Source organism: Oncorhynchus clarkii, chromosome 2 (genome assembly GCF_045791955.1).
Source record: "Oncorhynchus clarkii lewisi isolate Uvic-CL-2024 chromosome 2, UVic_Ocla_1.0, whole genome shotgun sequence".
Lineage (NCBI taxonomy): Eukaryota > Metazoa > Chordata > Actinopteri > Salmoniformes > Salmonidae > Oncorhynchus > Oncorhynchus clarkii.
This window is the reverse complement of record NC_092148.1, coordinates 15,747,851-15,761,039: the sequence shown is the minus strand read 5'-3', so window position 1 is coordinate 15,761,039 and position 13,189 is coordinate 15,747,851. Positions and strand designations below refer to the sequence as shown.

Below are 13,189 nucleotides of genomic sequence, written 5' to 3'. Positions count from 1 at the left end.
GACTGCAACACAGCTGTGTGGTTCACACGGTGGTATTCTCTTGGAGAAGTCGACAAACACAACTGTGCTGCTCACAAGGCCAATTTTAGCTTTGTAAACAAGTAAACTGGGTTTAAGGGGTTTTGTTGGAATGTCAGGCAAGGCTGTCTTAAAATTTGATTTTGAATCATTACATAAGTTATTCTGTATGCAATTAATATACAGTAAAACACTCAAAATAAGCAAACACTTGGGTAGTGCAGCTTATTATATTAATTATGAATATACCTTGACAGTAGATTAAAGTCTTCACCCTGTCTCAACTCTAATCTTACCCATAACCATAGATTCAACTCTAAACCTAGCTTCATGTCCAAGTCTCTGCTCAACCCAAACCCTAACCCTAGCCTCAACCCTAAATCTAACCCAAGCTTCTCTTCCACGTCACTGCTCAGCCCTCAACCCTAACTTGCCCTAGCTTCATGTCAACATCCTGGCTCAACCCAAACCCTAACCCTCAACCCTAACCCTAACTTCATGTCCACATCCCAGCTCATCCCAAACCCTAACCCTCAACCCTAACTAACCCTAGCTTCATGTCAACATCCCAGCTCAACCCTAACCCTAACTTCATATCCACATCCCAGCTCAACCCAAACCCTCAACCTTCAATCCTAACCCTCAACCCTAACTAACCATAACTTCATGTCCACATCCCAGCTCAACCCAAACCCTAACCCTCAACCCTAACCCTAACTTCATGTCCACATCCCAGCTCAACCCAAACCCTCAACCCTCAACCCTAACCCTAACTTCATGTCAACATCCCAGTTCAACCCAAACCCTCAACCCTCAACCCTAACACTAACTTAATGTCCACATCCCAGCTCAACCCAAACCTTCAACCCTCAACCCTAACCCTAACTTCATGTCCACATCCCAGCTCAACCCAAACCCTCAACCCTAACCCTAACTTCATGTCAACATCCCAGTTCAACCCAAACCCTCAACCCTCAAACCTAACCCTAACTTTATATCAACATCCCAGTTCAACCCAAACCCTCAACCCTCAACCCTAACCCTAACTTAATGTCCACATCCCAGCTCAACCCAAACCCTCAACCCTCAACCCTAACCCTAACTTCATGTCCACATCCCAGCTCAACCCAAACCCTCAACCCTCAACCCTAACTTCATGTCAACATCCCAGCTCAACCCAAACCCTCAACCCTCAACCCTAACCCTAACTTCATGTCAACATCCCAGCTCACCCCAAACCCTCAACCCTCAACCCTAACTTTATGTCCACATCCCAGCTCAACTCTAGCCCAATACGTTTACCAACCTCAATTAAGTAAGAATAGTACAAGAATAATACATGTATCCATCTCTCAAAATAACAAGTTTACCCAACTGAAAATAATTAAACCAATCAATCAGTTTATCCAACTCATAATAAACATTTAACGTACTCATAATAACTCAATTTGGCTCAACCATAACCGTAGCCTCAACACTAACACTAAAACTAACCATAACCCCAGCTTTATGTTCAACCCAGGCGTGTGTTAAGTATGACAAAAATGGTACTGTACTAAATGACCAGTTAAAAAAAGCTGTTGAAAAACTGTGCGCACCGTTTTGAGGAAACATCTGGTTCAGTACAAACAGTCACATAACGTAGCAACTGTTGAAGCGAACTGAACTCAACCTGGCTCATCATTTTGTTAGCATGTTACCATGTACCAGTAGCCAAAAGGATTTTGTCTCATTAGAACATGTGTATGTGTTCAATAGCATACTCTAGCAGCAATATACAGTTGAAGTTGGAAGTTTACATACACTTAGGTTGGAGTGATTAACACTCCACAAATTTCCTGCTAACAAACTATAGTTTTGGCAGGTTGGTTAGGACATCTACTTTGTGCATGACACAAGTGATTTTCCAACAATTGTTTAGAGACTTATAATTTATAACACTTATAATTCACTGTATCACAATTCCAGTGGGTCAGAAAGTTACATACACTAAGTCGATTGTGCCTTTAAACAGCTTGGAAAATTCCAGAAAATTATGTCATGGTTTTAGAAGCTTCTGATAGGCTAATTGACATAATTTTAGTCAATTGGAGGTGTACCTGTGGATGTATTTCAAGGCTTACCTTCAAACTCAGTGCCTCTTTGCTTGGCATCATGGGAAAATCAAAAGAAATCAGCCAAGACCTCAGATAAAAATTGTAGACCTCCACAACTTTGGTTCATCCTTGGGAACATATTCCAAAAAGCCTGAAGGTACCACGTTCATCTGTACAAACAATAGTAAGCAAGTATAAACACCATGGGACCACGCAGCCATCATACCGCTCAGGAAGGAGACGCCTTCTGTCTCCTAGAAATGAACGTAAAGTATTAACTTAAGGGGGCTGAATAATTTTGCACGCCCAATTTTTCAGTTTTTGATTTGTTAAAAAAGTTTGAAATATCCAATAAATGTTGTTCCACTTCATGATTGTGTCCCACTTGTTGTTGATTCTTCACAAAAAAATACAGTTTTATATCTTTATGTTTGAAGCCTGAAATGTGGCAAAAGGTCGCAAAGTTCAAGGGGGCCGAACACTTTCGCAAGGCACTGTAAATAAATTTGATTTGATTTGGTCGTTTAAAGCCCCCGACCGCTAGGGGTCCCCCGACCACAAAAACAAACACATTTTATTTATTTAGGATTTTTTGGGGTGTAACTCAGTCATGGTCTCAAATTACTATTGATTTACTATTACTAAATTACTATTACTACTGTCCCTGACAGTCACTCAATTAGCCATTCCATTTGACTGACCCTGAGTGCAGCCATGTCAGTAAAACAGTTTTAGATTGGTATTTGATCTAGCCAGCTATATAAACTTGTAGTAATCATGGCCGAATACCAACCGGGCACGCAGGGCATGTGCCCAGGCGCCCTGACCTCCACGGGCCCATATTAATATATACTCTATATATTTTTTATTATGATTAATATTTAAGAAGATTATAGATTAGCTTTAATGTTGCAGATAAATTGTGGCTTCCATCAATGTAATTGTCTATATCATTTCCAATCCCCCATATATTTTTTGCGAGGTGGTGGGCCTCCCCAACCACATCTTGCAAAGGGCTCCAAAAAGGCTAGAGCCGGCCCTAGTAATACTCTTCAAGACATTAGTGGACACACTCAATGGGAGCCAACATGAGAACCACCAATCTGTTTTATAGACTCAATGTCTTTTTCTTTAGAGAAACCAAGTGGATGTCACAGTTTATATGTTTGCTCGGTGTAAAGCATTATGTAAGATCTAACCATATTCATGTTGCCCTACATAGTATTTCAGTAGCAACCCAACTCTCAGAGACAATACTCTAAATGGGTAAGAAGGAGGAGCAATTATGCCACACTTTTAACATACAGCTATTGTGAGCAGCAACGCATCAATACACAACTATAGAAAAAAATCCTTGCAATCAATAATGTACCTTGTTGTATCTTGCTGTATTGATACAAATCAAATGGTTACGGTAGGGTACCATGACACAATGAATTTACCCCCTGTATCCTTTAGAAAGAAAAACGGTATATTCTTGATCCATACTTTAACAATTTGCTAGTGGTTACTAGTTTCTCTGGTGTTTACTAGTAAAACTACTTGACATGAGAAGATAGAAAGAGCTTTACAAAGATTTCTAAGGACACTGAGAGTACAAACACAACAGAAAAAAAGTATTTAGTGTTAAATGCTTTATTTATCATAAACATAAATAATGTCTAATCTCCCGTACAAAAGGTGGATGTTGATCTGGAACGGGATGTTGTAGAGTTGTGCGAACGTACTGGACGACCAAAGCTAGGATCAGACTTAGTAGGTGGCCATGGTGCTGGTCAGCCAGTCATTGAAGATGCACACCTGAAGGAAGAGAAGAAGAAGAGAGACATTAGTGGACACGCTCAATGGGAGGCAACATGAGAACCATCAATCAATATTTTATAGACTCAATGTCTTTTTCCTTCAGGAAACCAAAGTATGTCACAGTGATTTATGAATGTTGATGTTTTCCTCAAACACAACAGGAAAACAATGTTTCTGTCTTACCTTGGCGTAGACACCGGGGTTACCGGGCTCGGCACAGCCATAACCCCAGGACACAACACCCTGGAGCTCACCATTGCACACCACAGGGCCACCAGAGTCACCCTGAGAGAGAGAGAGATAGATAAAGATTGAGAGATCGAGATAGTGATATTAATTGGTTATTTCATTCTCAATATATTTCTAATCAACTGAATAAGTCAATTTAAAGTCATCCTTGTGATACCCCTGAATTGAGGTCAGTGTGGTAAGTACCTGGCAAGAGTCCTTGCCTCCCTCCAGGTATCCAGCGCAGAACATGGCGTTGGTGATCATGCCAGGGTAGGAGTTGTCACAGTCGCTGTAGGACAGGATGGGGATGTTCAGGCACTGCAGCTTGTCGCCATCTGCGGCTGTAAGGAGGGGATAGAGAGAGCGAGAGAGAGAAGGATGGAGGGAGGAAGGTAGAAGGAGGAGAGTTATAGTTAGACATGATGACAGTGTTTTTAATAGTAGGTTTACATTTGCTATGCCTGTAAACACACTCAGTCACCATGAAGATGACCAACTGGCACATGTGACCTTTGACCCAGGTTCTTTACTCACTAGAGCTCATGGTGTTGCCCCATCCAGAGACGGTACACATGGTGCCAGCGGGGGCACAGCTGCTGGGCAGAGCAACAGGCTGCACGTAGGTGTTGAGGGTGGCGGGCTTGCTCAGCTTGATCAGCATGATGTCATTGTCGAGGTCGTAGGCGCTGTAGTTGGGGTGACGGATCACGCGGGATGAAGAGATGAACTGCTCGCTTCCCTCAGTCACCTTGATGTTGTGCTCGCCCAGACGCACCTCCACACGGCTGAAAGAGAGAGAATTCATGTGAATGTGGAGTTCACTTGTGTCCTTTAGTTTCGCAAAAGTTAAGCTTATCAAATTGTTGCTAGTTGTTATTGACTCAATATGTTGCTAGTAGTTCACTTGGGAGTGTACTTACGACTTGTAACAGTGAGCAGCAGACACAACCCAGTTTTCATTGACCAAGGAGCCACCACAGAAGTGGTACCCAGAGTTCAGAGACACCTGGTGGGGCTGGGAGTAGGCCTTGCACTCATACCCTCCAACGATCTTGTCGTCCTCCGTGGCGACTGTAAACAGAGAGCAGGCACATTCTTAACGATATTACCTCAGCTTTTGAGATGGAAAAGCATAGCACTATGATAAAACAACAACAACATATTTCTTAATAACGTCAAAAAAACACATTTGTGATGTTAGTGTCATTACACAGTCCTGTTATTTTTTCTATGGTCATTATTATACTCACAAGCGGCTCCAATGAGCAGAACGAAGACCAGTGAAATCATGGTTGCTGTATGATCCTGTCGATGAAAGGGGTTAATCTGCACCCCTGGTATATATGCAGAATTGGGTGTGCCGCCCCGTTTAATGGAACTGTTTGATTGGTCAAGAGAAATCCAATCAGAGGCAAAAGGTGCACTGCCAAGGTCAGCATTATGACAAAGCATTTTCCATCATGGTGTGGTATGAAGTTGACCCTGAAGGCAGCAGAAAGCTAAATATATGTTTTCATTAGTCTCTACTTTTAAGTGCAGGTTCTTGCCATCTGGATTTGATTGAATTTCTTACAGGAGACAGTGCTAAATGTACAGTGCACTACAACTGCCAGTTTGAGATGGCCAGTATTCTCTGCAGTTCAGACTGTATCTTGACCTCAACATGACTGCAACACAGCTGTGTGGTTCACACGGTGGTATTCTCTTGGAGAAGTCGACAAACACAACTTTGCTGCTCACAAGGCCAATTTTAGCTTTGTAAACAAGTAAACTGGGTTTATGGGGTTTTGTTGGAAAGTCATTCAAGGCTGTCTTAAAAATAAACTCTGTATACCTTATATGGCCATGAGTTCATTACATAAATTGTATAACCATAAATTCCTACAAAAATCATTATACTGTATGCAGTTAATATGCAGTAAAACAATCAAAGTAAGCACACACTTGGGTAGTGTAATGTATTATATTAGGTATTAACACTTCAAATAAACAGTTGTACTTCGACAGTAAATTAAAGTCTACACCCCGGCTTAATCCTAATCTTACCCATATCTCTCAAGCCTAACCCTACCTTCATTTCACGTCCCAGCTCAACCTGAAACCTTGCCACAACCCTACCCCTAGCTTCTGTTCCAAATCCCTAATCAACCCAAACCCTAACCCTCTATCCTAACCATAACACTAGCTCTTGTCCACATCCCTGTTCAACCCAAACCCTAACCCTCAACCCTAACCCTAGATTCATGTCCACATCCCTGCTCAACCCAAACCCTAACCCTCAACCCTAACCCTAAACCTAACCCTAGCTTCATGTCCACATCCCTGCTCAACCCAAACCCTAACCCTCAACCCTAACCCTAGATTCATGTCCACATCCCTGCTCAACCCAAACCCTAACCCTAAACCTAACCCTAGCTTCATGTCCACATCCCAGTTCAAACCTAAACCTCAAACTTAACCCTAGCTTCATGTCCACATCCCAGTTCAATCCTAACCTCAAACTTAACCCTAGCTTCATGTCCACATCCCAGTTCAAGCCTAACCTCAAACTTAACCCTAGCTTCATGTCCACATCCCAGTTCAAGCCTAACCTCAAACTTAACCCTAGCTTCATGTCCACATCCCAGCTCAACCCTAACCTCAACCCTAACCATAATATGTTTACCAACCTCAATTCGAAATACCAGTATACCTCCATGGACCAGGATATCCTGCGCCGGCTCTGCATACTGTGAGTCTGCACAGCCCTGTGCGTCCTGTGCCAGCGCCCTGCATTTGCAGGGCAAGCATAACCATCCAGTCTGGATGGGTTGTGTCAGCTCTACACTCCAGACCTCCAGTACGCCTCCACAGCCCAGTACGCCCTGTTCCTCCTCCCCACACAAGCTTGCCAGTTTGGTGTAGCGCCATTTCCGTCCCTATTTTCTGGAAGCTTGCTTCAGGAGTTGGGTATTTCTGTATACCAGGGAGCTAGTTTCTTATGACAAATGTTTTTATTTTTTAGTGGTGCGAGGTTAAATTTAGTTCCTCAGTTAGGTGGTTAAGCCATTTGGGGTTGGTCTGTGGACTTTTCCATGTGAATATTAAAGTCATTAATATAAGTCATTCCTACAGCATTTGCTTCCTGAAGCCATGAGAAAATTGATGGAAAAGTAGATGGAAAAGTGGTCTGTTGTGTTAGCGACAATGCAGCTAACATATCCAAAGCCATGAACATTTTAGAATGGACCCATCATCCATGTCTTGCCCACAAAATCAACCTGATTGTAAGAGATGCTCTGAAGGTGATGAAGCCCACTGTGGACAAAATGAAAGCAGTTGTGGAATACTTCCACAGGAGCACAGTAGGTGCTAAAAAACTAAAGTCTACACAATGACAGATGGGGATGCTTGAGCTGAGACCTAAACAAGACTGTACTACTAGGTGGAATTCAACATGTTATGTTTCTTGAGTCAAAGGATGCCATCATCTCTACCCTGGCCAATGTCAATGCACCTGTTGATGCTCTGATCCAAAAGGAATGGGAGGTGGTGGAGGAGGTGTGCAGAGTCCTGGACCCTTTGAGCAGGTCACTGTGGAGCCAGTGGAGAGAGGTACAGTAAGCAGTTACTACTACATAATTATTTAATCCAGTATTATATATGTATATGAGCCGTAGATGAGAATGTAGTATCAGTAGACAAAACATGAACCTGAAGTAATAAGTTACTGTTCTCTCTTTTCAGCTACAGTGGGGAGAACAAGTATTTGATACACTGACGATTTTGCAGGTTTTCCTACTTACAAAGCATGTAGAGGTCTGTAATTGTTATCATAGGTACACTTCAACTGTGAGAGACGGAATCTAAAACAAAAATCCAGAAAATCACATTGTATGATTTTTAAGTAATTCATTTGCATTTTATTCCATGACATAAGTATTTGATCACCTACCAACCAGTAAGAATTCCGGCTCTCACAGACCTGTTAGTTTTTCTTTAAGAAACCTCTTGATACTACCCATCCCGGGTCCGGGAGCGTAATCATCAACTGACACTAATTAGCATAACGCAACAGACATAAATATTACTAGAAAATATTCCTATTCATGAAATCACAAGTGAAATATATTGAAAAACAGCTTAGCCTTTTGTTAATCACCCTGTCATCTCAGATTTTGAAAATATGCTTTACAGCCAAAACAAGACAAGCATTTGTGTAAGTTTATCGATAGCCTAGCATAGCATTATGACTAGCTAGCAGCAGGCAACCTGGTCACGAAAATCAGAAAAGCAATCAAATTAAATTGTTTACCTTTGATGAGCTTCAGATGTTTTCACTCACGAGACTCCCAGTTAGATAGCAAATGTTCCTTTTTTCCAAAAATATTATTTTTGTAGGCGAAATAGCTCCATTTGTTCTTCACGTTTGGCTGAGAAATCGACCGGAAATTGTGGTCACTACAACGCTGAAAAATATTCCAAATTAGCTCCATAATATCGACAGAAACATGGCAAATGTTGTTTATAATCAATCCTCAAGGTGTTTTTCAAATATCTATTCCATAATATATCAACCGGAACTGGTGGCTTCTTAGTAGGATAGAGAGAAACAATGGCCGCATTTGTCCTTTACGCAGAAAACACTGAGAGACTTCAGCTGACCACTGACGCAATGTTGACGTTCAGGCTCATTTTTCAAAATAATAGCCTGAAACTATGTATTGTGACACTAGACACATTAGGGAAGCCATAGAAAAAGGAATCTGGTTGATATCTCATTCACTGCTCAATAGGGACGCATAGGAACGCAGAGCTTTCTAAATAAGAGACCCTTCCTGATTGGATTTTTCTCAGGCTTTCGCCTGCAATATCAGTTCTGTTATACTCACAAACAATATTTTTACAGTTTTGGAAACTTTAGAGTGTTTTCTATCATAAGCTGTCAATTATATGCATATTCTAGCATCTTGTCCTGACAAAATATATGTTTACTTTGGGGACGTTATTTTTCCAAATATGAAAATAGTGCCCCCTAGATTCAAGAGAACCCTCCTGTTCTCCACTCATTACCTGTATTAACTGCACCTGTTTGAACTCGTTACCTGTATAAAAGACACCTGTCCACACACTCAATCAAACAAACTTCAACCTCTCCACAATGGCCAAGACCAGAGAGCTGTGTAAGGACATCAGGGATAAAATTGGAGACCTGCACAAGGCTGGGATGGGCTACAGGACAATAGGCAAGCAGCTTGGTGAGAAGGCAACAACTGTTGGTGCAATTATTAGAAAATGGAAGAAGTTCAAGATGCCGGTCAATCACCCTCGGCCTGGGGCTCCATGCACGATCTCACATTGTGGGGCATCAATGATCATGAGGAAGGTGAGGGATCAGCCCAGAACTACACGGCAGGACCTGGTCAATGACCTGAAGAGAGCTGGGACCACAGTCTCAAAGAAAACCATTAGTAACACACTACGCCGTCATGGATTAAAATCCTGCAGCGCACGCAAGGTCCCCCTGCTCAAGCCAGTGCATGTCCAGGCCCGTCTGAAGTTTGCCAATGACCATCTGGGTGATCCAGAGGAGGAATGGGAGAAGGTCATGTGGTCTGATGAGACAGAAATAGAGCTTTTTGGTCTAAACTCCACTCACCCTGTTTGGAGGAAGAAGAAGGATGAGTACAACCCCAAGAACACCATCCCAACCATGAAGCATGGAGGTGGAAACATCATTCTTTGGGGATGCTTTTCTGCAAAGGGGAAAGGACGACTGCACCGTATTGAGGGGAGGATGGATGGGGCCATGTATCGCGAGATCTTGGCCAACAACCTCCTTCCCTTAGTAAGAGCATTGAAGATGGGCCGTGGCTGGGTCTTCCAGCATAACAACGACCCAAAACACACAGCCAGGGCAACTAAGGAGTGGCTCCATAAGAATCATCTCAAGGTCCTGGAGTGGCCTAGCCAGTCTCCAGACCTGAACCCAATAGAAAATCTTTGGAGGGAGCTGAAAGTCCGTATTGCCCAGCGACAGCCCCGAAACCTGAAGCATCTGGAGAAGGTCTGTATGGAGGAGTGGGCCAAAATCCCTGCTGCAGTGTGTGCAAACCTGTTCAAGAACTACAGGAAACGTATGATCTCAGTAATTTAAAAAAGTTATACTTTAAATGCACATTTTTTCATTTTTTATGTGAATCGGCATTGTGCGTACCCCTGAGAGTGTGCTGACCCTAGTGCTAGAAGGGGTACGCAGCTGGAGGTTGAAGGGGTACGTTATTGTCATTTCCGTAACAACTTGTAGACTTGTTTACGTGCTTGTGATGGGCATTCCATCTGTTTTCAGTGAGCCGGCTCAGCTCACCAAAAAGAGCCGGCTCTTTTGCCTCCCAAACGGCTCTTTAAAAAATATATGTGTTCTACTTTTCAAGTCAAACAGTTTGCTATAGTTTGACTATGATTGGTGTTAAAACAATTCTAATTACATTTTTAAATGAAATCATACTCTACCTTAACCACAATGTATTTAAAAATGCATTGGTTTGTTATGAAAAATAATGCTATTAAACGTTTGCATTTAAAGTATAGCTTTTTAATGTATATAAACAAAGTGCATATACATCTAACCATTCAAAATGAGTACAATCTGAACAGCATAATAGAATATTTCACCATATCAAAGAAAAATAAATAACAATATGCAAAACTGCAGCATCCCACAAATGAAAATAAATGTAAAAAAAAAACATTTTCAAACAGTCCATTTATATTTTCCAACAGGGCTATACATTCAGGTTAGGTTTTTTTCTTGCCTGAGTAGCCTCGTTTCACTGCCAAAAATAGAATTAAACCATCTAGTGTTCAGCGAAATAACAACACAATGTCAAATACAGGTAGCCTAGTCAAATTATTAACATCCAATCACATGAACTGTTACTCTCTCACAGAAATTCCACTAACGGTTCGTAGTTAACCAAATGTAGCTGTTGTTCATTCCGTTTGCTCAAAAATTGATAAATGGTTAAAAAAAATAAGGCCCTTGTCCATAGAGAAACATGTATTTATTTATTTCACCTTTATTTAACCAGGTAGGCAAGTTGAGAACAAGTTCTCATGTACAATTGCGACCTGGCCAGGATAAAGCAAAGCAGTTTGACACATACAACAACACAAAGTTACACATGGAGTAAAACAAACATACAGTCAATAATACAATAGAAAAACAAGTCTATATACAATGTGAGCAAATGAGGTGAGATAAGGGAGGTAAAGGCAAAAAAAGGCCATGGTGGCAAAGTAAATGCAATATAGCAAGTAAAACACTGGAATGGTAGATTTGCAGTGGAAGAATGTGCAAAGTAGAAATATAATTTTTTGTAGTTCGTTCCAGTCATTGGCAGCAGAGAACTGGAAGGAGAGGCGGCCAAAGGAGGAATTGGTTTTGGGGGTGAGCAGAAAGATATACCTGCTGGAGCACGTGCTACAGGTGGGTGCTGCTATGGTGACCAGCGAGCTGAGATAAGGGGGGACTTTACCTAGCAGGGTCTTGTAGATGACCTGGAGCCAGTGTGTTGGGCGACAAGTATGAAGCGAGGGCAAGCCAACGAGAGTGTACAGTGATGGGTAGTATATGGGGCTTGGTGACAAAACGGATGGCACTGTGATAGACTGCATCCAATTTATTGAGTAGGGTATTGGAGGCTATTTTGTAGATGACATCGCCAAAGTCGAGGTTCAGTAGGATGGTCAGTTTTACGAGGGTATGTTTGGCAGCATGAGTGAAGGATGCTTTGTTGCGAAATAGGAAGCCAATTCTAGATTTATCTTTGGATTGGAGATGTTTGATGTGAGTCTGTAAGGAGAGTTTACAGTCTAACCAAACACCTAGGTATTTGTAGTTGTCCACATATTCTAAGTCAGAACCGTCCAGAGTAGTGATGCTGGACGGGCGGGCAGGTTCAGGCAGTGATCGGTTGAAAAGCATGCATTTAGTTTTACTTGTATTTAAGAGCAGTTGGAGGCCACGGAAGGAGAGCTGTATGGCATTGAAGCTCGTCTGGAGGGTTGTTAACACAGTGTCCAAAGAAGGGCCAGAAGTATACAGAATGGTGTTGTCTGCGTAGAGGTGGATCAGAAGCTCACCAGCAGCAAGACCAGCTCTACCAGCAGTACTACACCTGCACCTGTCGACGACACAAGTTCTTCTGCTTCCATGAGCACATCCAATGCTATCATCAGTAATTCTACATTTGTTGTTAACCCAGCTAGCATGGACACTGACAGTTGTGAATCTGAGGCAGCAGAAGAGCTACTGCCCCCTTCCCCGGGAAAACACCGAACAACAGACAGGGAAGTTGGACCATCGTAGAAGCGCAAATATGATGAGAAATACATTTATTTGGGGTTCACTTACAGTATATTGGGAGTAGTGCCTTTCCTCAGCCACAATGTGTTATATGTGCAAAAGTACTATCTCACAACTCAATGAAACCTTCAGAAACAAAACATGGCAATTTTAAAAATGAGCCATGGGAGTTTTTTGATCGAGAATTAAGACGACCTTCGAGTAGTAAGACATGTATAAAAGCAACAGATACCATTAATAAGAAGGGGGTGGAAGCGTCTTATATGGTGAGCTACCGAGTGGCTAGGACAGGCAAGCCCCATACTATTGTGGAGGACTTAATTCTATGATATGGCTGGAACAATGCTGGGGGAAAAGACCCAAAAAATGATACAGACAATGCCTTCATCAAATAACATTGTTTCACGATGCATCAGTGACATGGCAGGAGATTTTTTATTTTATTTTATTTCACCTTTATTTAACCAGGTAGGCTAGTTGAGAACAAGTTCTCATTTACAACTGCGACCTGGCCAAGATAAAGCATAGCAGTGTGAACAGACAACACAGAGTTACACATGGAGTAAACAATTAACAAGTCAATAACACAGTAGAAAGAAAATAAAAAAAGAGAGTCTATATACATTGTGTGCAAAGGGCATGAGGAGGTAGGCGAATAATTACAATTTAGCAGATTAACACTGGAGTGATAAAT

At 41.9% G+C, this 13,189-nt stretch overlaps 1 protein-coding gene across 2 annotated transcripts; it reads right to left on the bottom strand.

Annotated features, from left to right (window-relative positions):
• Positions 1-3,733: 3,733 nt before the first annotated feature.
• On the bottom strand, positions 3,734-6,891 carry LOC139422702 (trypsin-1-like). Of its 2 annotated transcripts, XM_071173981.1 has the most exons (7): positions 6,818-6,891; positions 5,399-5,526; positions 5,069-5,219; positions 4,683-4,933; positions 4,353-4,489; positions 4,101-4,202; positions 3,734-3,914 (listed from the first exon to the last, which is right to left on the bottom strand). In XM_071173981.1, exons 1-7 carry the CDS (start codon positions 6,874-6,876, stop codon positions 3,867-3,869), a joined length of 876 nt encoding a protein of 291 aa, XP_071030082.1. In that variant the 5' UTR covers positions 6,877-6,891; the 3' UTR covers positions 3,734-3,866. The 2 variants fall into 2 exon arrangements, with proteins under 2 accessions (XP_071030082.1, XP_071030073.1); XM_071173972.1 differs by lacking the exon at positions 3,734-3,914 and having other exon boundaries at positions 4,020-4,202.
• Between the last annotated feature and the right edge of the window lie 6,298 nt (positions 6,892-13,189).